The sequence below is a fragment of the Metarhizium robertsii genome, assembly GCF_000187425.2.
Source record: "Metarhizium robertsii ARSEF 23 chromosome Unknown MAA_Scf_1, whole genome shotgun sequence".
Taxonomy (NCBI): domain Eukaryota; kingdom Fungi; phylum Ascomycota; class Sordariomycetes; order Hypocreales; family Clavicipitaceae; genus Metarhizium; species Metarhizium robertsii.
In genome coordinates, this window is record NW_011942149.1 from 2,148,535 (window position 1) to 2,174,482 (window position 25,948).

At 50.4% G+C, this 25,948-nt stretch overlaps 8 protein-coding genes across 8 annotated transcripts; 3 read left to right on the top strand and 5 right to left on the bottom strand.

Annotated features, from left to right (window-relative positions):
* Positions 1-246: 246 nt before the first annotated feature.
* Positions 247-1,439, bottom strand: MAA_04764 (chitin synthase export chaperone; the record flags this gene model as incomplete). The annotated part of the gene is made up of 5 exons (XM_007822860.1): positions 247-792; positions 863-956; positions 1,024-1,208; positions 1,306-1,341; positions 1,410-1,439. The coding sequence occupies 5 exons, from the start codon at positions 1,437-1,439 to the stop codon at positions 247-249; spliced, it is 891 nt and encodes a 296-aa protein (XP_007821051.1).
* Positions 1,440-9,958: 8,519 nt separating this feature from the next.
* On the bottom strand, positions 9,959-10,120 carry MAA_04763 (uncharacterized protein; the record flags this gene model as incomplete). The annotated part of the gene is made up of 1 exon (XM_007822859.2): positions 9,959-10,120. One exon carries the CDS (start codon positions 10,118-10,120, stop codon positions 9,959-9,961), a length of 162 nt encoding a protein of 53 aa, XP_007821050.2.
* Positions 10,121-12,960: 2,840 nt separating this feature from the next.
* MAA_04762 (Multicopper oxidase, copper-binding site) lies at positions 12,961-15,245 on the top strand (the record flags this gene model as incomplete). Its single annotated transcript, XM_007822858.1, has 5 exons — positions 12,961-13,409; positions 13,472-13,529; positions 13,587-14,660; positions 14,723-14,773; positions 14,826-15,245. The coding sequence occupies 5 exons, from the start codon at positions 12,961-12,963 to the stop codon at positions 15,243-15,245; spliced, it is 2,052 nt and encodes a 683-aa protein (XP_007821049.1).
* Positions 15,246-15,881: 636 nt separating this feature from the next.
* MAA_04761 (uncharacterized protein) lies at positions 15,882-17,755 on the bottom strand (the record flags this gene model as incomplete). Its single annotated transcript, XM_007822857.1, has 3 exons — positions 15,882-16,721; positions 16,877-17,290; positions 17,369-17,755. 3 exons carry the CDS (start codon positions 17,753-17,755, stop codon positions 15,882-15,884), a joined length of 1,641 nt encoding a protein of 546 aa, XP_007821048.1.
* A 382-nt stretch (positions 17,756-18,137) lies between these two features.
* Positions 18,138-19,823, top strand: MAA_04760 (zinc finger domain-containing protein; the record flags this gene model as incomplete). The annotated part of the gene is made up of 6 exons (XM_007822856.1): positions 18,138-18,295; positions 18,388-18,696; positions 18,726-18,989; positions 19,057-19,061; positions 19,184-19,411; positions 19,456-19,823. 6 exons carry the CDS (start codon positions 18,138-18,140, stop codon positions 19,821-19,823), a joined length of 1,332 nt encoding a protein of 443 aa, XP_007821047.1.
* Positions 19,824-20,553: 730 nt separating this feature from the next.
* On the bottom strand, positions 20,554-21,648 carry MAA_04759 (endonuclease III; the record flags this gene model as incomplete). The annotated part of the gene is made up of 1 exon (XM_007822855.1): positions 20,554-21,648. One exon carries the CDS (start codon positions 21,646-21,648, stop codon positions 20,554-20,556), a length of 1,095 nt encoding a protein of 364 aa, XP_007821046.1.
* Positions 21,649-22,543: 895 nt separating this feature from the next.
* On the top strand, positions 22,544-24,383 carry MAA_04758 (glucose oxidase; the record flags this gene model as incomplete). Its single annotated transcript, XM_007822854.1, has 2 exons — positions 22,544-22,880; positions 22,951-24,383. The coding sequence occupies 2 exons, from the start codon at positions 22,544-22,546 to the stop codon at positions 24,381-24,383; spliced, it is 1,770 nt and encodes a 589-aa protein (XP_007821045.1).
* A 164-nt stretch (positions 24,384-24,547) lies between these two features.
* On the bottom strand, positions 24,548-25,402 carry MAA_04757 (fungal specific transcription factor; the record flags this gene model as incomplete). Its single annotated transcript, XM_007822853.1, has 1 exon — positions 24,548-25,402. The coding sequence occupies one exon, from the start codon at positions 25,400-25,402 to the stop codon at positions 24,548-24,550; it is 855 nt and encodes a 284-aa protein (XP_007821044.1).
* Between the last annotated feature and the right edge of the window lie 546 nt (positions 25,403-25,948).

The following is a 25,948-nucleotide window of genomic DNA, read 5'->3' on the forward strand; positions in this document are numbered from 1 at the left end:
TCGGATGCTTTCGACAGTCCAATCCTGCCCCTCCAAAAAGACAAAAAATAAACTAAGTATAAGTGTCGTCGTACTTTCCATCAAACATGTTTCCGTTGTCTGACTAATAATTAAGTCGTCGATCTTTAAAAACGAGAGAAATAGAATATGGTCAACATAAAATTTGGATAAAACAATGCTTCCTCCGTTGTAACGCCGTATCCGATAATGGGAACACCTAACCAAAGACACAATGCCGCCAGCGTACTAGTCGTATGAGGCGCCGGTTTGCATTGGCCAGTCGTCTTCGGTAATGCTGGACCAGAAAATCCACACAGCAACGACGGAGAGCAGAGTGAATAGTGTCTCGAACAAGGCTCCGTCAATCCCACCGCTGGTACCGTCGCAAATAAATCTGCTAATGGCGTAGTTGAAGACTTGGCCAATGGCAAAAAGCAAAGCAGCGGCGGTCAGATAGATCATGGGTCGGATCTCGCCGAGCACGCGAAGGACCAAGATTGCTTCCAGGACGAAAAAGGCGACAAGAAAAATGAGAGGGATGAGCTGGTACAAGACGTAGAGAGCAATGTTTCGGTTAGGAGCATCGTAGCTACTATTCCAGTAGCCAGTCCATTTGAGACCGGTGTCGAGCGCAATGTATCCAGTTCCAATAAACAAGACGCCGGCAGAAACAATGAGCAGTCCCAAGGAGAGCGGGGTTCCATCGTCGATTAATTGATAGCCAATGACAGCATTAAGCATCAGAATCCAAGTTGTAGCAATAATCATGCCAATGTGGATGGCACTAAAGACCTGCGAGGTTGTTTAGCAATGATGGGCTTGACTGCTTGACACGTTGAAAGGGGTTGACTTGGACACGCACCACTCGAGCAGTCGGGTTTAGGGGGAAGCCACCGACGGAGAAGATTTCGCATATGCTAATGATGATGTACCCAGCTAGGAATACTTGCATTTCCCTACCGAGGTCCGATATTAGTGACATGTCCAGGCCTCCAAGGCAATAAGGGGGATGCTCGTCCTCACCTGCGACCAACAGCCGCCCGTTTCCTCTCGGATCGCAGCAACAGGACAAGTGAAGTGGCAATGGCGGCGCCACAGAGAATGATTGAGCCCAAATTAGCCAGGTGACGGTTGTTGCTCAGCGGGATTCCAGTGAGTTGGCATCCTCCCCAGGGGCCATTCTGGTCATGTCTCGGTCCTGAGAACAGCTAGAAGGCAGCACACGTTAGTCGGGATTTTTGCTATTCAAGGGCCATGGAGAAGCTCATGAGATGAGATGGCCTGGCATGTCGGAAGTCGACTCACGTTACACACTGGCAAGGTGGAGTCCTTGCAGAAGTCCTGCAAAGGTTTGTTAGTCCAGAGCACAATTGCGATTGATTCCCAAGTCAAAAGCACAGAGGACGTACGTTGAAATTTCCAAAGTCGGTCGACCCCATTTTGACTGCAGGTGGTGTTGTAGAGCGGTCAAATGTCGCATTCAGGAATGGGGGGCACCGGGACTGGCACAGTTGGGCTCAGCGTCGTCGCAGGTTGATCGGGATACGACTGGACCAAATGGCGCGCTGAGCGGTGGGCGAATTCCGAGGTTCGCTCAACTGCAGAGTTGCAACTCGAATTGAAAGCAATCAGATTGCTGCTGTGCGGTGCAGCTCCTGTCGAGAGTGCTTCAACGGGTCCGAGACGGAGGCCGAGACGGAAACTGACGGGCACAGGCTGGTCGGGGGTAAGAAATGTCAGGCTGAGAAGACGCGTATCGCGCAGACGCTGCAACGACGTTGAAATGGTTCAAGGTTGATGTAGGTAGCGACTGAATCGGGAAGTCGAAGGCAGACCGTCGGGGAGCGACAGGAACGTCGAGTGTTGTTTTTCTGAGGGAGAGGTGAGGCGATCGACCGACGATTGCTCCCTTGGGTATCGAGATGTGCGTGAGGGAGCGAGTGTGGCGGAGGTTCAATGTTCCAAAGTCAAGTTCTTGGGGTCGCCCGCTACGGGGGGCCAGGGAGGTATAACAGGCGCTGAGGATCTCTAGAGGGCCGCTTTCAAGCCTCGCTAGGTGGGCTGGTTGGCTGGTATGCCGGGGGTGGCTGCGGTGGGACGTCTTAAGCGTGCTCCATACTCCGTACTTGGTAAGTGATAATAAAAGGCTGGGGCATTGAGCAGGGGGTAGGCGGGCGGCAGCCAGCAGCTTTGAATTGAAGCCGGTCGACTTTTACAATAGACCAGACAAGACACACTAGTACTCCGTACTTGGTGTTCCGCAGCTCAACCCGACTCTTGTGGTACTCCGTACAAAGTACATATACCTGCGTGAGTACTTGGTACTCCCAGAACAATAAACACGGCGTTGGCCATTGTCCAAGCGTGCAACACCAGATGAATCCAAGAATGGACATTCAAAATATTAAATCGGCCTTTTTTTTTTTTTTTCCAGAAACCTCGAGCCGTCCTCATGTTGAGCGTTCCGCAAGCTGGAAAGCCCAGACAATCAGGTCCATTCACACAAAGAGCCTGCCTGGTCCAAACCAAAGGCGCTGACACTACTCCGTAAGGTCCAAACCTAGGCCGCCTGCACTCGTGCGTCGTCTGTGGCCTGTCGCATGCTGCCTTTGATGTTGTAAGCTCAGGCTGCGTCCGTTCTAGCATGGAGTACGGAGTACAAGGCGGGCAGTGCAAAATTCCAACCTTAAAAGTTGTACCTAGATACCTGGGTGCTTGGCAGTTGGCAGTTCGCAGCTGGCAAGCACCTGGCCCTCAGCTGGAGCGAGGCAACGAGTGGCTGGGGTCGTGGCGTCTGGCCTTGGCGACAGGGACAAAATGACCAGGCGCCAGGGGCAACACGATTGGCCGGGCCGCATCTGGTCTGACCCTGGCTTTTGTCCCTTCCATGACGAGACGCCCACTCGCCCTCTTCATCACCATGTTGCATTGTCTCTGCTGCTAATATTAATCTGCCCTCCTTCTCAAGACCATCTGGCTCTAGCTTCTGGTCGGTGCATCTGCTCATGCCACCACACCCGCGCCGCCTTCCAAGATGATCTTTTTTGGTTACTACCTGAATTATGCTAGTGCTCCGCGAACATGTGCGATCGGTGGGACTGAGCATTTGGATTTGAATTAGAGTCAAAGTGTTCGACAAGGCAATCCAATGACCGCACGTGGTACGAACCAGCCTGATTTGCCTTTACTCCGTAGATTGAACTGATATGCCACAACAGTTTACATACATGCAGAGCTGGACCCTTGCCGTCGGACTCGTCCCTGAACTCTAAAGGCAAACCAAGGCGCCATCGACGCGAACGTGCTCTACACTAACTTAATACTAGCATCTGCATGCGGACATGAGGACATGCGGACAGGCCCGCTGCGTTGCATACGTCTGGTCAAGAGTGCCATCGATGACTTGCAGCAGCCCTGTTCAACCCCGTCCAAAAGCAGCACCACTGGTGCGCGGCCGAGAACCGTAATCGATCAGTTGCCCTTTTTACAGCTTCCATTTCAATCCACACATGCAGGAACGGAGCATAAACTCCTTTCTTGGTGGTGTCTGGTCTTACAGTTTTGATGGGAACGGGTTCAGACCCACGACTGTCAAAGTCGATTCCTGTGGAATGCAGGGTGACCCCAAAATACCGGTATTGCAGCACCACTATGAGTCGCTTTTCTTTTTTTGCCGATAGCCCATCCTATTCTATTTCCTCCGTACGGAGTAGTACAGCATGGAAAAAGACGGCTGACGGCTTATTTCATGGAAGAGGGGATGAGCATGCGCGTCCAATCCTAGTTGACCGGCCCGCTTGCTCATTTTAAAAATTATTACCGGACCACCAGTTGACTTGCATCGCGCAAAACTCATTCGCACGCTAGACAAGCATTGAGCGCTCGTCAAATTACACCTCGGCTTGGCCCCTGCAAGAGGCAATCCGTTCCTTCTGTACATATGTAGTGCATTGTGTTGCGGAGGAGTTGGCTGAGTTGATGCATACTTAAGTAGGATACGAGAATCTTGATCAATCACCACGAGGCTCACAAATACTAGGCCCAGGTTGGCAGGGCATAATGCACAACAATGGAAGAACTTGTTCCGTACGGAGTACTCCGTAGTCTACCGGCTGTCTTGCTTGCTTTAAAATCTCTGGCGCATCTTGGGTCGATTCGACGTAGCCGGAGCACTTTACTTTTGAACCAAATCTTGGTCCTTGCGGCGCCTTTGTGCCTGTCACTCGTTGGTTGGGAAATATTATGCCTCTGCCGTGTTGGCTCCGGGCTGTTGGTTCTTCTTCCATGCTCCCTCGAGACATTCATGCACATGGTGCTGGGGACATTTTATGCATTCTGGCAATACCTAGTCGATGGGTTTGTTTCAACAACACCAAACTCGAGCCGCCCTCGAGTACTCCGTAAGTCACAGCCAATCCGGCTCCACATCCAACTGGCAACTGCTGCCCCTTTGGTTTCAGTCATCTAACGTGGACGGACCCCAAAACTGTCTGCTGAGGCCAGCAATGGTACTAGCTGACATTTGACGGCTTCTACGTTTCATGTTGTAGATGTTGCCTTTGCATGTTTGGACACTACATCATGATGCGTGTGTAAGTTGGTGTGCTGAGAATTGGCCCCTCATGGCCCCTCATGCCATTGTTCATTTACGATTTTTTTTTTTTTTTGGAAACGCGAGGGTCTCGTCAATCCCTTCGCATGATATTGGACCCACGCCATACTATTCTTTGATACAGGCCAAGCCATCCTTATGCCCGCGTTGTTTGTTGGCAACAATGGCAACTCGATGGGAATTGCCGCCCTCTGCTGCCTTTGGTCAGCTGTTCCAGCTGTTCTCGTGCGAATCTAGATCTCATCTCATCACATGGAGGAGTAGAGTCTGACAGCAATTCCAGTAGTAATGAATATTGGCGGATGTTGAGGCGTTGGAGAGATTCCGTTGCTTCACTTACTCTGGAGGATATAGGGTAGCCGTGCGTACCTGGGCTAGATTCGCAAGGCACCAATACTGTAGTGTATTCGAGTATGGCGCATGATGGCAAAGTATACTGTCTTGGGTCTTTGCTGCCACTGAAGACAAAACATGGCCGTATGCTCCTGTGACGCGACGCTGCTCTGCCCCCTCGGTGTAGATTGCTGAGCGTGCAGGGGTTCACCTAATGAAGGCGAGCCACAAAAGAGTTGTAAAAATGGGGGGCCAACATTGAATGGTAATAGGGCTACAAGACTGACGTATTGAATTCCACGATATTTGCAAGTCGTGAGCTGTTGACTGTGATGTTTCTCGACTTGGAGACGGCTGTAAAAGGACATGGAGCAACACCATGAGTGGCTGCTGCCGAAACGAGATGATTTCAATGCCTAAACAAGTAGGAGCGATCAATACAACCGCGCCCTTCCGAGAACCCAGTGCCGAGTTGGAGGCGAGCCACCCCACGACCAACTATTACTCTGTACAACTCAACACTTGATGAACCAACCGTTGTCTGCCTGCTTAAGACCACACAGGCCATTTCTTTACCCTCATTGAAGCCGCAAAGGTTTACTGAGAACTAAAGCTACAACGGGCACTCAGAACAAAGTCTCCAAAATTTGCCTGTCATTTGTGTGACACAGAGTCGGTCTGTAGTGGACGGCGAGACGGAACCAACTTTCATCCTACGGCCTGAATGAAATGACTGTATCAACTGCAGTTATTTGCCCGAATGGCCGGCACCGGATGCTCTTCTCTAACTTGTATGCAATTGCAACGCCACACGAATGATGCCCGTCCGTCGTTTCGCGCGATTTCCGCCAACTTGTTATTCAAGAGATAGATTGCCATAATGTAAGTAGAACACTGGCACTTGTCTTAAGTGACAGAACACAAAGCAGAAGCCCAACGACAGCACGAAAGAATCCTCGTGAGAGCACTGCAGCATTGCAAAGTTTTCTCAGATGGCAAGTGTTTATCCATCCTGCCAAGTTCCATGATACAGTTCCTCGGCTTCGTTTGTTCGAATTGACAACAAGATGACTCTCTCTTGATCCCATCGCTGTGGCGTAATGTTCGGGGCATCTCGCGAGAAACCGACCATTTCCCCCCGACCGGGACTCAAGCATTAATCTTGCACATCTTTAAGGCCCCTCGATCTCGCTAATCCAGCCCTCGAGGACAATCTTGGCGTTCAGTGGAAGGAGCAGAATCTATAGTTTGGCTCTGCTGCATCTCGTAATACCAGCGTAAGTTGCGTCCTGCCAAGTCTGCCGGGTAACAAGCTGCTGATTTGTGGCATCGTGCCGAGTTTGCGACGGGAAGCCAGGGCGGCGATCAATATATAAATTAAACGTTCATCTCCGCTGCTCACTTGCTCGTAAGCTGTCCTTTGGGTTATATTACGGCCTCTGGGACTAGTTGTTACTCGTCTGACATGACGATAGGGATCACACTATGGTGATAGCTTTGCTATGTTGGACACGCCGCCTGACAAGAATGTTCTCAAGCTCCTTGAGGAACAGAGGCGATACATTATGGACGAGAACCAACTATATCTAGGAGTGCTCCTGGAGGCAAATTTGCACAAGTTGCCATGATCAGACCTCAAGCCGGCATGGTCAGCAGTGTCTATGATTGGAGCCGTCCTACCTATGGCCCAAACCACGTTGGCTGGACAAAAATACTGAAAGATGTTAATGCTTTTGTTTTTCGGACACGGAGAGGCAAAGGAGAGGGCTAGGGGCAACTGCTCAAGGCAAGAAACCCACATAATCCCATGTGACTCCAAGGCTAGTTTTGCCTTGTTTTCAGAAAAGCAGCCTACGAAATGTTCGTTTCACGGGTTATTCAGACTTTTCCATCAACAACCCCCTCCGCCACCTAGGTGTTGGTGTGTCGTAATGTCCTGTCCGAGCATGTCCTTCAAGATAGTGGCGCCGCGAGGGGATAGCTGTACGTCAGGATGCAAGATTCTTTTAACAGCATTTCAGCATCTTCCAACATGCCATTGTATCACGTCGGGCCCTTCTTGGAGAAGTTTACTCGACCATTGGAGTGTCTCCTCGGCAGACTTTCGTCAAAGCCGGCCGCAAACCGTCACCCGCAATGTCTGAAACCAAGGTATTGGCAGGAAATAGTGATGCTTGCATTGTTCTTTTCATCAAGCTTGCGGAATTGAGGCTCATGCTGGTTGTTAAACAACCACTCACCGCCCACACTCATCTTACAGCACGTGCAGTTCGCCTCATGTCGGCAGACTGATCCGGGCGGCAAGAGTTTACCAATAGGCCTGGTTGTGGCGAATCAGTGGACCACCAAATAAATACATCCCAGATTTCCCGAAATCGGTCAATATGTCATCGTCTCGCGAGTTTCAAACCGTCGTGCCATTCCAACTCCATACTCAGCATGCTGTATCCGCTACCTTTATTCTTCGTAAGCTTGGCTGCCTATCAGCAGATGTGTGGGCGCAAAAACGAAAGCAAAAGGTCAGATTTAACCAGACACCGTTGAAAGATGTGCCTAATTTTGTACCTTGCTAAACCATCAGAAGATACTGAAGGAACTGGCCGCCGCTCATGGGTGGCTCCCTCCGCCAATACTTCAGAATTAGAGGCCACTAGGTATATATCGCCTTGAGCAGATATTCGGTGCAGATTCCGAATTTCCGCTTATGGAGCTATTTCTCTTTCACGTCCGTCAAACTGGATATACCTTGCAGCAACTATTTCTACGCAGCCTGGCGTTTGGCACTGTTGATCCAACGAATTTGGAGATAATATTCTCCAGCAATTTTAAGGGTAAGTTTATCTTAAAGTTATTAGCCTAAAAAAAACATATAATTTAGAGATAAGTAATATTTAATAAGTAAAAGCTAGACGGTTCCTCTGGCCCTAGGAGAGCAATCACCTTTCCGATGTTTGGCGATGGCATCTTTACCCAGGAAGGCGAGGCCGGAAGCGCTCGCGAGACCTACTCCATCCACAGCTAGTACAACGAAATATTAAGATCTTGCGGTTTTTGCAGAGCCTATTGACGACTTTTTGGGTGAATTGCCTCGAAATGGTGGTGTAGTCGACCTTCAGCCACTTTTCTCTCTCTTTACACTGGATGTAACAACTGCATTTCTCTTTGGGGAGTCTATTTACAGTCTGAGGTCAACAGACAATAGCCAAGAATAGACTTTGGCGACAGCATTTGACCTTGCACAGATATATATCATCAAGAGATACCGTCTTCTGGATCTTTACTGGCTTGTTGGGGTCTCCAAGTTCCGCGATGCCTGTTGTAAAGTGCACGAATTCGCTGATCAGGTTATTAACCAAAACATTTCTGCGAGCACCTCATCAGATGAACCAACCGACACAAGATAAGTCTTCTTAAAATCTGTTTCGAAAGCCTGTCCTGACAGAACCAGTAGTTTGGGGACAAATTATTAATATTCTAGCTGCTGGCCGTGATACTACCGCTTGCCTGCTCTCCTGGGCCTCGTCAGTTTATTCATGACGCCTCCTTCAATGTAATATATACTAATGTCCATGTATGGCTCCTTGATTGTTCGGCATCCTGGAGCAATGGACACGGTACGAACGGAAATTTCTCAACATGAGGAAGGCCCATTAAACAGAACGCACTTGCGAAACATCCACTATCTGTAAAATACGCTGAAAGAGAGTAATATTACCCGGCTTTAAAATATGTGTATAAATGCTAATAGTCAAGCCAACGCTTAGGTTGTACCCTTTAGTGCCAGTGAACACTAGGACGGCGATTGAGAATAGTTACTAGTCTCCCAGTGGGTGGTGGACCCGACAGGAAAATCCCCTGTCTTAATACCGAAAGGTTTACCCGTGGCTTTTAGTGTGTATACGCTTCACCGCCGTCCAGACCTATATGGCATGGATGCCAAGTGCTTCCAGCCAGAGAGAGATAAGATGAGAACCTGTCTCTCTTTAAGGACAAGACCGCTCATAACTGTAGATATTTACCGCTTAGCGGTGGACCGCGGATTTGGCTGGGAAGTACGTTTTTCGGCTATATAATTTTGAAAACTTATTAGGTGGCGGAACCACATCTAAGCAGTGGACTTTACTCTCACGGAAGCTACGTTTACCATTGTCCGAATATTCCAGCGCTGCCTCAATATCCGGCTTCCTAAAGGAGAATCAACTCATCCTGTTAGCGTTGGAAAACAATAATAACACTTGTCTTACAGATCACAGATGGCCGCAAAGTGGAACTTGTTTAGGAGAACGTGCCGGCTGGTTACGAATCACATGGTCGACATTAAACGACTTAGTCTAAGTCATTCAAGGCTTTACGTCTTGATGATTCAAAGCCATTTGAATCGAGAAACTTGCACCGGACGTGGCCTGAGCCACATGACGGGAGCGGAAATCCCTCTCGTTTGCCATTGTTGGCCATCGAGTAAGTAATATGAAATTCTCTACATGCTCGCTGTTGACCTTGTTGTGCCTGGCGACGTTTCTGAACAGCTTATTCGTTCCCTGCCTCTGTGAGCGTGGACGGATGCAGACACCAGCGCCTTGGGATGCGCCATCTGTTTCACACAAAATATGGTGCCTCCAACCTGATTTGCGACTACGATGCGGCAAAACTCATGGCGCCCACGGGTCCCGGCTGCAAGTGACCTCTGTGAAGAGGTATCGGCCATACACACAGATGCCTTGGCCACGAGTCCTTTGACTCTACCCGTTCTTATACAAAACCTGGCATCTTGGCGACTGCAATATACGAGCGGTCTGGAAGGATTGGGTTTCGGCTTCCTGGGTCAAGCTCCAGACCCTGCAACATGCCCTCGTGTCTCACGATGGTGTTGACGACGTTGACAAAGTGGGTGCACTGCCGCTTTCCTATTTAGGATTGCAGCATGCCAAATGTTGGATATCATTGGCCACCGCTGGCCCGCCGCCCAGACATGGTGCCCATCCCAACTCCGTAGGCCGCCGGGAAGTTGCCTTGTTAGGTGGTAACAGTGACACTACCAAGGAAATTAGGCGTAGGAGCCTTGACATTCACCTGGGCGCCGCCTCTCTGCGAGGTGTTGACGAGCTCGGAGTCCAGAGGGCCGGTATTCCTGCGCTTTCCGCCTCCGCGATTGTTGTTCTCCCTCTGAGGAGCCATTACGAAAAGTTGTTATTATTTACGAAATAATAAAACGAAAAGTTTATTATTTGCTTATTTGTTTGTTTGTTGTGTTATTAATCATGATGTTATCGCTGTTGTTGCTGCGTGGGTGGGGAAGAGAGGAAGAGAAAAGGCTTTGTGAGATTTCGTCTCTTCACATAGTCCATGCAACGTTTTTTTCTGCGTGGAAAACATTGTTTAACAGCGAACTAAGGGTATAAGCAGCCCACGGGTGATGTCAATGGCAAAGAGTCAAGCCATGGATAACGAGTGGCTGCGAGAAACTGCGTCTATGCCTCACCCTGTCGGTTCAACTCTACAACAACTATGTCTGGAGCAGCGGAACGGCATCCTGGCACAGAGTCCGAGTTGCCCAACAATTGAACCCAGCTTCTTCAGTCATTTCGCATCCCTGATCGCCGAGTGCAGCCAACTCATCGGAACAATACGTCTTGCGGGGTTCGGACAATCTCAAAACGCTCATTGAGGCACTCGACACTCGACACTTTGAGGAATGATTCCATTATATGAGCATGTTCCCCAGCACCGAATGCGCCCTGTTGGCTGTGAGATGATACATTTCACAAAAAGTAATATCAACCGGTAAACATGTCAAAAAGTATCACACTTAATCTTTTCTGCACGAGCTGCGCATGTCCGCCCGCAACGCGGCATTGCCAAGCTCCCAAGAAGAGAGGCGCACTTCGGAACCGCGACGCATTATTGACCTCGATGAAGAAGAGGAAGAGAAAGAAGTCAGAGGCAGAAAAACGCCAACAGCTCACCCTAGAGCCTCGGTCTGAAGATGCGGCGGCGGCCGGACCGGTGAGCCCAGCGCTACTCACACCTCAGCCTTCGGGCCAGCCTCCTGCAGACAGTGAAACAACATCCCGGGAAGCTTACAGTGATTAGCCCCCGGAATTCGAAAAGTAGACTACTGGCCGAGGAAACTCTCTTCTTCCAACGGTGCCATCCCGGCGGACTGGCGAGAGGTCGACAGGTGGAATCGGCCAGGCCAATAATCCAAGTCCAGGGGGAATCAGGCCAATGGTAAAGAGGCAAAACGTTTTGCGGTTTGGCTAGTTTCTGGGGAGAGAGTACTTGTGCGGATGGCCTTGGGGTGTGAGTGAAGTGAAGGAATCACAAGGGAGCAATGTACGTTGATAATGTTTAATACAAGCATCCGTCTTTAGCATCTATAGCCATCGTAACGTGTTTCCATTCAGCGACGCCAGCATCCCAATGTAACATAAGTGAGCGGCATGGACGATTTGTAACTCCATCTTCATAAAACTCAACTTATCCCAACGATGCTGCCGTCTTCTCAATTCAAAAAAGGGTGAGAGAAGCAAGCGGTGAAAACCCTAAATGAAACAACATATCGCTACTGTCAGTGAATGTAAATGTCCATGTGCTAAATAGCCTCTTGGGCTACATAAACCAGTAGAAACCGCTGATTGGAGTAGATGATTCTTGTCGCCCAATCCATCGTCATATGCGTCAACACGTGGACAATAAGGCGAGTTCTCTGAGCAATGTCCTTGTAGTTGGTATGCTTGTTTTCTGACTTGATTGTTGGCCCCGCAGGCCTCCGAAAGAAGATTATTCTCACGATAAATATTGACAAAGCATCCATCTGCCACTCGTATTGCGTCTTCGTATTGCAGACAGGGGTAAATGATCGATAGACTGAAGGCTCTAGTTGCTGTCAGCAAGTGGAAACTCGTCTTGCCCAATATTTGTGTCCCAGCCCTGTTTTTTATACATTTCAATCAGCATGTGGACTGTGGCAATAGCGCAGGCGTGTTCGGGCAATAAGGCCATTTTCTTAGGCTGTGAGAGAATGATTTAGCAATTTTTTTCTGCCTCTTACAAGTTTGTTCTCATGGTGATTCGGCAGGTACGCATAACCCAGTTACACCAGCAGATGGCCAGGATGCTCTTAGAGCTTCTTGTTCCCTTTAAAAAAGTAAAGCAAGTGTTAAATTTAGTTACTTGTATTGTCCGACATGTTATAAAGTATGTAGACCTGGTAGAGGTTCAATTTTGTCATGACCATGCCTGCGTGCTTGTCTCCCAAAGTTCTGCACCCTGGTGAGCTCTTTTATTTCTCGTCCATGGTAGAAGTGAACTGAACTTTTATTTGGCTTTTTATTTTATTTAATTTGTGTATGACAGGTGCCATCAGGCGCTGCCATCACAACTTGATCTTGTTGCAGAAGCAAACTCTGTGGAAGATGCTGCAACTCTGCGTGGAGCTGGTAACTTGTAATGATTAGTTGGGCCTTGGATGTACAACATCTCAAAGAGTAAACATGTAGGGAAATACTTGATACCGCAAATCTATTCGCCGCCATCCAAGATGTTAATTTTGAGGCGTCAATGCAACCTGGAGTTCGTGTCGCCGCATTCGTGATGGGGCGCAAGCCATCAAAGGCAAACGAGACGTGTTGTGGACATTCCAGATGACGTTGGAGAAAGCATTCAAAAGCTACCTACCGCAAATAGAAGCCAGGCTCTAGGTAAATGTCTTGAATGTCTTGGGCCCGGATCAATCGGGAGTCTATCAGACTCCATGTCCTTGACGGTCAAACTATAACCTCGTCGGTTCGTGCATGTCCACCTAGAACTCGGTGCTTGGGACACTCGCGGTCGAGATGACAGGTCGTAAATAAAAATATACAAGGCCGCTGGTCGAGTTTGCCTTCACGTATGAGGTCAGTGGCCAGGGTCCTAGTGATCAAGATATTTAAAGCACATGGTCAGCGGGATGCCCTTCTCTCCAACTTCAACCCTCAACGAGTTTGACCTCATCAACCCGTCTTGTTGAATCCACAATGGCCTTGATAGAGCGTGTTTGGGAGATGGTGACATCCTTTGTCACCATCGTCTCCCTTTCAATTTTGCCGTGGAGTGGTCACACGCCCCAACCACAGATGCCTCTCAGTCCTGTAACTCCTGTCAACCAAGCATTAGATTACCCCAGCTTTACGCCGCCGGGTAGCTCAAAAGATTCGACTCTTCGATGCGCGTATCCGAATATGAAAGGGTGGGAGCCCTGTTCCAGTCCACTAGACCGCAGTTGCTGGCTCCGGCGCAAGTCCGACGGGAAGCGTCTTGATATCAACACCAACTACGAGGACACATGGCCGACAGGAGTAGAACGCCACTACAAAATCAATCTAGTCGACAGCTGGACCGCGGCAGATGGATTGAACTTTTCGCTAGCTAAGCTGTTTGATAACCAGTATCCTGGGCCATGGATTGAAGCATGCTGGGGAGATCGGTATGTGGTCGTTGAGCGAGTGGTTGAGACTTGGGAACCGGCGCTGACAAGCTTGCAAAAAGGTTAATCGTAAACGTCACCAATAACTTGAAGCAGAATGGCACCTCGGTACACTGGCACGTAAGTAGGAATCGTTGACTATACAGGGTTCAAAACTTACCAGGCCTCTTTCATTAGGGTATCCGTCAGTTAAACACCACCCAGATGGATGGCGTGAATGGCGTCACGCAATGCCCGACTGCGCCCGCCGACTACTTCGTGTACAACTTCACTCTGACGCAGTACGGAAGCTCTTGGTACCACAGTCACTACTCTGTGCAATATGCCGATGGCTCTGTCGGGCCGCTGACCATCCACGGTCCATCTTCGACCAGCTGGGACGAACCCGTCAGTCCGCCCCTGATACTGACTGACTGGTATCACAATTCTGCATATGAAGTGGTGTCGGGCGGCAGCGACGGCGGCCAAGACATTTTGCTCAACGGCCGTGGAAATATCACGAAGTACACCTGTGGCCAAACGAAAAATTCAACCGTCATCCTGCCCGCAAGGAGCATCGTCTTTGAACCCCCACGCGCAGGGCAAGGGTGCAAGAAGTATCTTTTGCGTGTCATCAACACGTCGTTCGACACTACCTTTGTCGTCAGCATCGATAACCATCTTCTTCAAGTGGTCAGCGCCGACTTTGTCCCCATCCAACCCTACACAACGACGTCCATCCTAGTTGGAATCGGCCAGCGTTACGATGTAGTCGTCGAAGCAAGCCCGCGCGACACATCTAGTCCGCTCGACAAGAACGGGAATTATTGGATTCGTACCGAGATTGCAAACTGCTTTGGTAGAAAGGTCCCAGCTTGTTCAGATTATTCCGAAGTTGCCATCCTGCGTTATAATAAATCCAGCACTGTTGATCCTTCCACCAAGAAATGGCCCGACATTCCGCTGAGGTGTTCTGATGAACCATATAATAATTTGATACCAATCGTGCCATGGACTGTCAAAGCTCCAAGCAACGGGCCTCTCAATGAAGTGGTCCCGCGCTATGGTGAAGAGTTTGATGTCTATTTCGATCGAGATCTCATCGGTACAGACTCTCCCGTCGCAGGTTTCACCATGGATAACGCTGTCAAACCAGCATCCATCCGTATCAACTACTCCGATCCAACGTTTTTCCATCTCAATCCTCAAGATACCAAGCCCTGGCCTAAACTCTGGCGGGTTCAGCCTGAGAATTACGCCAACAGTGAATGGGTAAGAAGACGCATAAAACAGCTTCCCTCGCAAATAAGCAACTAACCAACCAAACTTGATAGATCTACCTGGTCTGGTATAGCCTTCAGAACCGTACAACCGGCGCTCACCCGGTATGTAAGGCGTGCCCAGCACATGATGAATGGAACGCTGACTGCATCGCAGATCCACTTGCATGGCCATGACTTTGCCATTCTTGAACAAGCTGAAAACAAGACGTGGAATCCAAAGAATATGAGCTTGAAACTCGACAACCCTCCTCGCCGCGATGTCGTTCTTTTAGATACCACTGGCTACGTGGTTATCGCGTTCAGAGCCGATAACCCCGGGCCGTGGCTTGTACACTGCCACATTGCCTTCCATATTTCCAGGGGCTTGGGAATGCAAATAATGGAGGACCAGAAAGGCGCTTTCGCCAAGTGGCCGGACAAAAGCCCTGCCATTGTCGAGGCCAAGCGTGTTTGCCGGAACTGGGACATATGGTACGGAAATATGAGCAACTGGGCAGATAAACCAACATCGGCAGGTGGTAATTGCGTCGAAAAGAGTGCAGATTGGTGCTTTCAGAATGATGCCGGAGTGTAAACCGGACGAGTTCCGCGGACATTAGTACAGGATGTGTATGTATGTACGTATTGCTCCTGATTCTATGAGAACCATAATTCAATAACTGGCCCCAATACATCCTGTAGCCTCTGGATATCTTCTCTCCTCTTTTCTTTTTTTTTTTTTCTTTCTTTTTAGTTTACTTAGTTTGTGCAACTTGTTAAATAACGTGTGACGGTATGAGATGTTGGCAACTACTGCCCCAGAAACGGTGCTGTTGAGTGACTTGACGTGATTCAATACGTATTGCCTCCGACTGTAGGCCGTTGATCGAGCGACTGAAAGGTACCTGCCAGTTGAACTGATTAAAACGCGCCTCTTCCAGATGGATGCCCCGGCGGCTGGGAATGGAGAATCAAGCTCTCCTGGCTCACATCAGTCATTTCCACGGGCTTCCCGGCCACTCACATGGACGAACACAACAATCACTCCCAAACTCACTGATGCACCCTGGGCATGCCAGAAAAAGGATGTCCTAATGTACTCCCACAAACAGAACCAAGCATAGGCCTTGTAAAATTTCAACAGCAGCCACCACTGGGCTCGTGCCATCATGTGTGCCTCTCCCTGACCGCTCGCCAGAAAATAAATGTCATTCCCGGATTCGCATCTCCTTCAAGCCGTGCAAGCGAACCTGACTTTGCCCGAGATCATCGGAACCGTTGCGATCCGGGCGGTGTCCTGCAGCGGCGCGACCACATAGTGGTAGACTGCATCACGGAACTCCTCATTGTCAAGGGACTCAAAGTCGCACCTTAAGTCGCATTTAATGCAGTGCTCAACGGCGTCTCTGTAAGTCTGGCCGCCGGAGAATCCAATACGCTCCAGGACACTTGAGGTGCAACTGAAGCCGTTGTCTGACCGTATGTTGAGAAACACAAGGGCCGGGGTGTGGGAGTATTTGGACTTGACATCATCCCAGAAGTCGTAGATTGACTTCCACAGCATGACCTCCATCAGTAACACGCCCAAAGCGTGCAGGGACGGGTTACTATCGTAGCTGGCCGAATCGTCCCAGCCGTCATCGTAAACAGCTGAGCTGTTCTCCGGTTTTGTGGTCACAAAAACCTGTTCGTAGTCCGCTTTCCCATGTCGTCGGATAAAGTACACATCTTTAGAGGCGAGCTTGGGGGGTATCCAAGGCGTGCCGTGTAAATGGGGCAGGCTAGCCGCAACAACGGCTGCTATACGGTGCCTCCAAGATAGAGGCGGGGGTCCAGGGCTTTGGTCAAGTAGACTGCTAAGTGACACAGTCAGGCAAGTGTCGCTGTTATCCGAGGATGTTGGGTAGTAGACCCCGAATTTGGATGGCGGGTTGGCAGATGCGTCTGCAATGTAACCGTAAATTGCACTCTGCGGTTTCATGCTGAAGGATTCGCAAAGATTGGAAAGCTGAGGAAATTCTGCTAAATTATCCTCGGGCCGAATCAGCTTTCCTTCCCGCTGGTTACCGGCCTGCAAGGTGAGATGTTGCAAGGAGGAGGTTGCGTCTTCCGCGAATCCAATTTTTATTTTAGAAAGATTCAATCTTTTTGCCTTTGGGGTTGGACGGACATGGACAGGCTGCTTCCTCTTATTCTCCCGTGGCCATTCAAGATCCGCAGAAGCACCTCCTCCCAGGCCCAAGTAGTGTGACTCTGGTCCCTAAAACGCTGCGGCTCGTTCGCAAAGGTAACATGAAAGTCCAGTTTCCTGACAGTCTTTTCCACATCTTGGTCTATACATATGAGCGGTAGGACAGGGAGCCCTAGGTGAACGTTGTGTGATTGCGCACAGCTACAAGGTAGACTCGGTCGCAGAGCGTTGTATATACTCCATGTCACAATTTTCAAGAGACCGGATAGCTTGCCTTCAAAAGTTCGTCTCTGGAGGGTTTCGTTACGGAGGTTGCCTGCCAGGAGCATCTCCAATTTTCTATTCGCATCTGCTATCTTATTGACCGCGTCTTCGTGCTGGGAGACGTTTACCGCAATCGCGGCAATTTTAAGCAGAGCACGCTTTCCAACGACGCTCCCCTCCTTGACCTATGACGGTTTTTAGTAAACTCGCTGAAAGGTCGCGATATTCCCGTACATGTTGTTCTTAGAACGACATGAACTGACCTCCATGTCTGAACCTAGATCCAGTTTTACCCTCAGTTCCTGCAGGGCCTCCTTGATGTTTTCCACGAGATCCTTGAAGTCTTCTGTGGTATAGTCGAGTCGTCGTTCGACCTCTAGGCTGATTTTGTCGTCTCGCCAAAGAGGGCCAAAAGGTTCTGCCAGCAGCGGTTTAACGCAATCCGCAGGCACGACCCCCCCTAAAAGTGTTTCGCAGGTGTTTTCGAGAATCCTCTGTTCGGTCCTTAGGGACCGGGCCAACGCGTGCATTACCTTAGCTCGCCGCCGCAGTATTTGGATAGTGCGGGCGACGCGCTCATAGTGCTTTACGGCGGAAATAACGAGTGGAATTGTTCCAAGAAGCACTCCGACAACCTCGAACCCGGACATGGCGAGATGATCAAGCTTGACAGGACGGCTCTGAGAGTACAGATGTGCCTCACATTAGCGAACCGCGATGGGGTTGAACAAGAATTAAAGAAGGAACAGACTCCCCATTGGTCGTATAACTGAGGGGTGCTGGTCATCGTACAAAGCAGGCGTGAGCTCGATGTAGGACATGATTCGACGCGGAGAGTCCTTATGCGCAAGGAATGGAGTCACAGCTGGCCGCTCTTTCCTCCTCAATGTCCATCTCGGTCCCTCAAAACAACTCGACCATAAAAACAGCGCAGGAGAAGCGGGTGAAATACATATGGCGCCAAGCTCGATTGCAGACCGAGTAGCACAATGTTTAGGCGGCTTCAGAGGCATTGCTTCGGCCTGCCGCGACATGCAGCTAGATGAGCGAAAGGAGAGCATCATCGCGGCGGTCAATGACGAGCATGCGAGGTTCAAGTTATGGTCTAGAAATATCGGTGCCCACCGCACTGGACTTGGTTCACTGGACCATCGTCTTCGGGACTCCTCTCCTCTCCTCTCAGACAGCAAGTAGCGAGGCTTCTTGATGAACTGGCCACGTCAATCGATGAAGGTATGTCCATCCAATGGCAAAATGAAAAAAAAAAAAACACATTCTAAAGCTGCTTAGTTGAAGCCATATTGAGCGGAAAGGCGACGCCATGGGACGAGGAGGTCATAGACGGCTGCGACATTGACGCCGAGTTGAAAGAAATACTTGGGGATGAAAAGTTTGAGTTCAACTCAGAACTGGATCAGTTGTCCGTAGATATCGCCGATATTATCAACTCCTTGCTGCGGCTTTCCACGACGATACGGAATCCAGCGCCGCATGACCACTTCATGTCGACTGAATACGCAGAAGATAGTTACTTTAGCGATTTCGATGCTCGACACGTGGAGGCCAAGTACAAGGATGCAAACCAAGACCTGTTAGACGACTAGGCAAAGCAATATCCAGGAGGCGGCGGCACTTCAAGTACCGCGAGTCGCACCATGCCAAGTTGTCTCAAGGCCTTGACCTCGACCAAGGCTGCACCGAGGCGGGAGAAAAGAGCACAGTTGCGTCTTCGGTGCCTTTGGCTATGAAGGACCCCGGGAACTCGGCGCCATTGTTTGGCGAACTAGACGAGGACGACCACTCGGAGACTGGAAACTCTCAAACATCATACGCCACGACCGCACCAGAGTCCGAGAAACTGCGAGTCCCGCCTCTTCCAGAGCAGTACAAGAAAGGGCCCTTCCAATGCCCTTTTTGCTTCATGTTGATATCTATAACTAACAGAATTCAGTGGAAGTAAGCCTTTGCGCAGTGGAGGCTAGTCTAAAGAAATGTATCGCTAATGAAGCTTGTCAGATAACATGTTATGAGCGACCTTCGCCCTTATATGTGCCTGTTCGAAAACTGCCTCACTGCAGATAAAGAGTACAGCAGGCGTCACGAATGGATGGACCACGTGCTCCAAAAACATTGGAAGACCTGGAGATGCCCAGGCTCATGCCAAGGATACTGGTCCCCTCAAGCGTCCCTTAAGCGACACGTGCAAGATATACACTCGGATATCATAAGCACCGGAGACCTGAATGCTAGTATCGCAAGAAATGAGCGAATGAAACTGTTAGACGCAAAGACCGAATGCCCGTTGTGTAGGAAGATTTTGGACTCGATCAAAGAGTATCGGCAACGGTAGGCAAGCACCCAGTCGACCTGGCTCTCTTTGCTCTTCCCAAAACCGGCGACAGGGAAGATTCAGACGACTATGACGAGATGGGTGATGACAAGGCGGTTGATAGTAGCGAGGTGGACGACGATAACAATGTACACGACAATGACGAGGTGACAGTTGATAACGGCCTGGACCAAGCCGACGAGCTGGACGATCAAGCCGAGCTATGTACAACTGAACGTAGAGGGAGACACGAAATGCTCCAAAGTGATGACAGCAGATCAATTCCGTCTAAAAAGCAAATGCCAAAGGCATCCTCTCATTACCAGGCCAAAGTAAACAGGGCTTGGCAATGCGTGCGTATCACCGTCTACTTCAACACTCGAGATTAGATAATAATATGCAATAGTGCTCCTGCAATGGTGGCTGGTTCTCGGTTGCTCTAGACTATTTTTGCCCGCATTGCCAGGTGCCCCGTTGTAGCAATTGCTTGTACGCGGCGCCAGAAGTTTATTAGGGGGACAGAAGCCTCTATTGATTCAAAATTTAATCATCAGGCCAATATGAGTTTTTCATACTTCCGTTGTGTATCACCAATAGAGCTGTTATTGCTATAAGATGCAATATTCCAAGTTATTTGATTGCAAATCAACCTACCATAGACCAAGTCTTGGACCCCTAGAGGATGGTGAAGTGAGAGCGTCTCGATTCCAAGTGAGGCGAGGAGATGAAATAAAACTACTTGATCCATCGAGCAGGATATAGAGCCACGGTGCTTGCAATCTATAATAGCTCTAGACGGTGGAGGTCCCAATAGCTAGCCTGTTGGTTAGTCTGTTTGGGCCCATCGACGCATCGTGAATGTAGGAACAGGCTATTGTAGACAAGCATTGCCTTCATCTTACTCTCCCATCACTCAGATTGAACACGTTCCGGTCTGGTGGACTAAATGAAATGATGAATGCCATCACCATATCCTGTTGTGTTGTACATGATGACCCAAAGACATAATCCCCAGGCTGTCTAGTCCCCTCGATCAGCAATGCTTATCTTTCAAGAAAACCAAAAGTATTAATGCAAGAATACCCCGCAACCCCCCCCCCCCCCCCCCCTTCTCCAGTTCTAATCCTCCTCTTTCTTGATGTCGCCATTATCCTCATCTTTAATGGTCTTCCTCGGAGGAGTAAAGCGGCCGTTTTTAAAGACTCTCCGTAGCTCACAGGTCTTCGCATTGCTCCCACCAGCCTTGCACTCTTCGCATTGTCTGCCGTGGGTCACAAACAGTACATGCAGAGGGTATTTCTCTTCATCGGGGACAACCGCATCCAAATGGGCCTGCGTTTCTTCTCTGCCAGCAGCAGCTGGTCGCCAGCCAAGGAGCCCGGTAATGCGGTGGACGTGGGTGTCGACAGCAAAGCTTGGGCGCTGCAAGCAGAACAGCAATACGCAGCTTGCCGTTTTTGGCCCTACCCCCTGAAAGGAAATCATCTCCTTCATGGCATCCTCGTCCGACGCCTCAAACAAGTGGTCAAGCGAGTAGAGGCCGTATTTTGCCTTTGTTTGCTGCAGAATGCCAATGATGACTTTGCTCTTGGTGGCGGCCAAGCCACCGGTTTGAATCGACTTCTCCAGCCTCGCTTGGCCACCATTGGCAATCTCTTCCCACTTATCGCTACCGCCGTATTCTTCATCCATGCTCAGCTTGGCCCGGGTGCTGTTCTTGTTGCTTGTGTTCTGTGACAGAATTGTGCGCACCAGGGCATCTAGGACCGACGGCGAATCTCCGCAGCCGGCGGCATTGGTCGGAGCGACAACTTCTTCTGGGCGAAGCCGCTCGCCGTGGCGTTTGGCCAGAATCTTGTGAGCAGCCCTGCATTCTTCCGCGGTTGGGCGTGCAAAGTCTGGGTACGGGGATTTTTTCGAAAAAGCAGAGAAGGACTTGAGTTTGCGCTCTTTGAGAATGTCCGCTTTGGTCGTCTCCGTCTTGATACTAAAATCCCGAGCGCTGATTGTTGAGATGTGCTTGGCTGAAGGCGACACAGGCTCAGCCTTGACCTTTTTGGCGTTGGGCCTCTTTGGTAGGTTTGGTGAAGCACTGCGCTTAATTGCATGCGATGCAGCCTGTTTGTCGCCGGAATGTATCTTGGTTTCCACGGCAGCTTCCTTCTTCACGTTCCTGGCACTTCGCCGTAAAGGAGCCACAGCCGAGGCGGCCATGGGACTGACGGGGGAAGCGTTGGACGCTCAAACGAGCTGACGATGGGATATTTTCCGGCAATAGAGTCAAACCTCAAGAGCATAGTGCATGTGAAAGATAGGCCATCCCAATTGGGGTTATCAATGGATGCGAAGCCGTCTGTGAAGAGTGGAAGTTGACCACGGCTTGGGGTCTGTGGACTTTGTGGGGGCACTCGACATCGGGAGTCGACACAATGGCCCGAACGGCTAAGCTAAAACGGTCAACGTCTGGTGGGCCTCCAGATGTCCTGAGCTTCACCCCAGACGCCCCTGTCACGAAGCCGACTGAACTGTCAACTTTGACATGGACCTTGAAAAACCGAAAACCCGTCCGCTGTTTCGCAGACAACAAACAGGCCCGAGGCCCATCGAGGCCTATCCAAGATATGTAAGTTGGGCTACAAGCAAGCAGACACAAATACAACCTCAGAAGCAGAGGCCGAGCCTCTTAACTTTCACAAATATTACAGGACAAAGCCATTGACTTGTGCATTGTTATGCAGCCTCTCTTCCCGCAGCTCCATCTTATTCGAGCGGCGGCAGCAAACAACACACCGAACAATGTCCAGCACCTTGGTTGACGTTGAGTCCACTAGCATGGATAATGCTGACACTCTCCATCATCCATCCGGTCGTTATTCCTTGCTCAACCCCAGATGCCCCGCGTCTTACATTCGACGGGCCCATCATGAGCATCGAGTGTGCTGCTAATGGGGCTGTCATACTCTCAGCGACTTGGAACGGTAGTACGTCATGACCTCAATAGTATGCAGGAAAGTATTTATATAGCGCTCGCGACACACGTGCTGCCGCTTTTCCTGCTCACCAACTCTGGAGGGAACCAAAGTACAGAGTACTGAGCTGCATTTTAAAGATGAACGGATTAATGCTAGGATCAGCTGTACTGGCGTCTTTGGCATTGCCCCCAGCTTGTGCGACGACAGACTTTGACTACGTGATCGTGGGTGCAGGTACTGCTGGCAACGTGGTGGCAAACAGATTGTCCCGGGATCCCAACATCTCAGTGGCTGTCATCGATCCAGGTGCCGACCAGCGAAGCAACCCGAATGTCACAAACCCGATGATATGGCTGAACAATCTGGGGACTTCAACAGACTGGGCCTACCAAACAGTTCCACAAGCCAATGTCAGCAATCGTGTAATTACATTTGATGCGGGAAAGGGCATAGGAGGCACGAGCTTGATCAATGGTAAGTCTGGGCCGAGTCGTTGGGTCCCTTTTTTTTTTTTTTTTTTTGACATATTCATTGACATGAAAAGAAGGCATGACATATATTCGCGGGGACAAGGCTCAGTTTGATGCATGGGAGCAGTTGGGAAATCCCGGTTGGAATTGGGCCGCAATGTTCAAGTACTACAAAAAGGTTGAAACGATATTCCCACCAGCACCGGCGCAAATTCAAGTCGGGGCGTCGATTGAACCTCGGTATCACGGAACCAGCGGCGAACTGCATGTAGCCTTCAACCCAGCCCTTGAAAATGGTCCACTGTACGATACGCTTAGAGATTCCTGGGCCGTCATGAAAGAGGGTGTGAACAGAGATGTCAACGGAGGAACAACCAAAGGATTCAGCGTTTGGCCACAAACGATGGACCCAAAGGAGAATAAACGATGGGATTCTGCCACTGCATTCTACTGGCCCATTATAAGCCGCCAAAACCTCAAACACCTCAATGGTACAGTATCCAAATTGCTTTGGAAGGATACGAATGCAGCATCGGGGGCCGAGGCCGCCGGCGTGGAATATCTTGGCCCTGACGGGAAAAGGAGGATTGCCAAAGCCAGGAAAGAAGTTATCATCTCAGCAGGAGCATTGCGAACACCTCTTGTTCTAGAGCATTCCGGCATCGGGAACCCTAACCTGCTCAAGCAGAAAGGCGTCAAGGTAGTTGTTGATTTACCAGCCGTCGGAGAGAACATGATCGACCAAGCACTCAGCTCCTTCTTCTACACCACCAATGCCACCGTCAAAGGCTACACTCCATACAGTACATTTGTAACCGCGGCAGATATTTACGGCAGCACCGTCGACAAGGTCGCAAATGATACCCGGGCAAAACTTGGCCCATGGGCCCGGCAGCTTGCGCAGGCCAGCCACGGCGGCTTAAATGCTTCCGCCCTGGAGCGCATCTTGGAGATTCAGTACAATGCCATCTTCAATACACACGCCACACTTGCCGAGATCCTTTCCACCGCCCAGGGAGACAAGATCGGTACTTCATACTGGGACCTCATGCCCTTTGGTAGAGGAAGCGTTCACATGAGCTCCATCGACGACATTAACAACCCCGTCATTGACCCCAGGTACTTCTCCATAGACTTTGACCTTGCCACCCAGGTTGAGTCGGGCAAAATAGGTGTCGAATTCTGGACCACCTCACCTGTGAAGGAAATAATCACGGGCCAATTTGCTCCCAACGCAACGGTACTGCCGCCGGGGGCCACGGATGAGCAGTGGAACAAGTTCCTCGCAGACTCGAGCAGTTCCAATTCCCATGCCATCGGGACCGCGTCCATGATGTCCAAGGAACTCGGCGGCGTAGTCGACTCCAAGCTGAAGGTGTACGGGACAAAAAATGTGAGAGTGGTGGATGCGTCCGTGCTGCCAATGCAGTTTAGTGGACATTTAACGGCAACTGTTTACGCCGTCGCAGACCGGGCGTCTGATATTATCCTCGGGCGTCCAAGCTGATCTTGCACACGCCGTCTAATGTACAACTAGATCGGAGTGTCAGTGAAATAAATCTGCATGCAGTGGATCGCTAACCACCAGCCCAATAAAAAAATAAAACGCAGCGGCCCCAATACCACCCGTCTCCTCGTCTATGAATTACTCGGTATATGTATCCAATATCCTCACGCCTCCCAATCCATGCTCTCAACCATCCACTCCCAGTCCCAGCCATTCTCGACAGCCATCCCGTCGCCATTGCCGTTCTGCAAATCATCCCCAACCTCTTCCTTAGCCAAAAGATATGCCTTTTCCAGCCCCTCGAGTATCTCGGCAACAATCCAGTGCAAATTATACATCTTCAAAGGCGGCGTCTCCTTGTCCTCGGACGCATCCTTCCACCTATTGCGCAGCTTCTTCGCCTCCCAAAGCGCCTTGTGGACGTCTCCGCTTCCCAGTACGCCGTACAGCGGATTTTCCTCCTCCTCGAGCGCCTTCAGCACATTATGATGGTACGCATGCGATGAGTTACCGGCGGGCCGTGTCCCATCCCACCACGAGCTGCCCCCTTTCACAGACACCCCAAAGACCCGGAGCAATAGCACAATAGCCTGCTCGATCCACGCGTAGAACTCGTGGAAATCAACCTTGAAGTTCATCTCGGCGTCAGCCGCAGTAAAGTGGCAGTCGGCGGGGTCCAGGGCACGGCTATACGAGTTCCCGAGGTCGATGCATTTCCAGCGCACCCGCCGGCAGGCCTGCTCGAAGCGGCGGAAGGATTTGACACGGGAGGGACAGCCCGCGTTTGCTGCTGCGGGTGCTTGTGTCGCCGGGAGGAAGGGGGTGATGGCGGCTGTGGTGGTGCTGGTGGTGGTGGTGTGTGAGCCGGGCGTTGATGTCGACGTTGCTGAGGGCGCCGCGAAGCCGGACATGGGCGGCGGCAACGACCTGGACCTTGTGTCGTGCCGGGCTAGGTCGTATGTCCGGCGTGATGAGGGCATTCCCGCCGCCCACATGGAGGTCTGTAGGCCACGCTCCATGGCGAGTCGTGACTCGTGAGAGCGTGGCGGGCCGATGAGTTGAGGTTTGGTCTCAACTTGCTGCGTGTATGAGGCAAAAGAAAAAAAAACCAGTCGTGTCGGCCGTGATCATCAGGCCCGCGTGGTGAAGATCAATGCAGACCTTTGTAAGGCTGGGGGGTATTTATATTCGTCTTTTCAATGGGAACGAGTTTCAAAGGTATTCATATGCGCGTGAACGAGACGCCTTGCGGCCAGCTTCGAGCCTTGGTTCATGGTCAGTTCAGGCGGCTGGCATTGAGCAGTGGACGAATAGGAAATCACGCCGCTCGCGCTCACCTCCACAATTCTTTACCACCAAGTTCCAACACGCAATGTTTTTGAGTCTCTGTACTTGCTTCAATTCAAATAAGTCGATAGCCAACATCGTTGCCGACGGGTATGCTCAATGGCGAAATTCATGCCGGGGAATTGGTTACTCCATGTCGTGTTCTGTGACGATGGTGGCCTCTTGTCCGGCCTGTCTTCCGACTGTGGCCTGTCCAAGCACCGCACAACAGGGCGGAA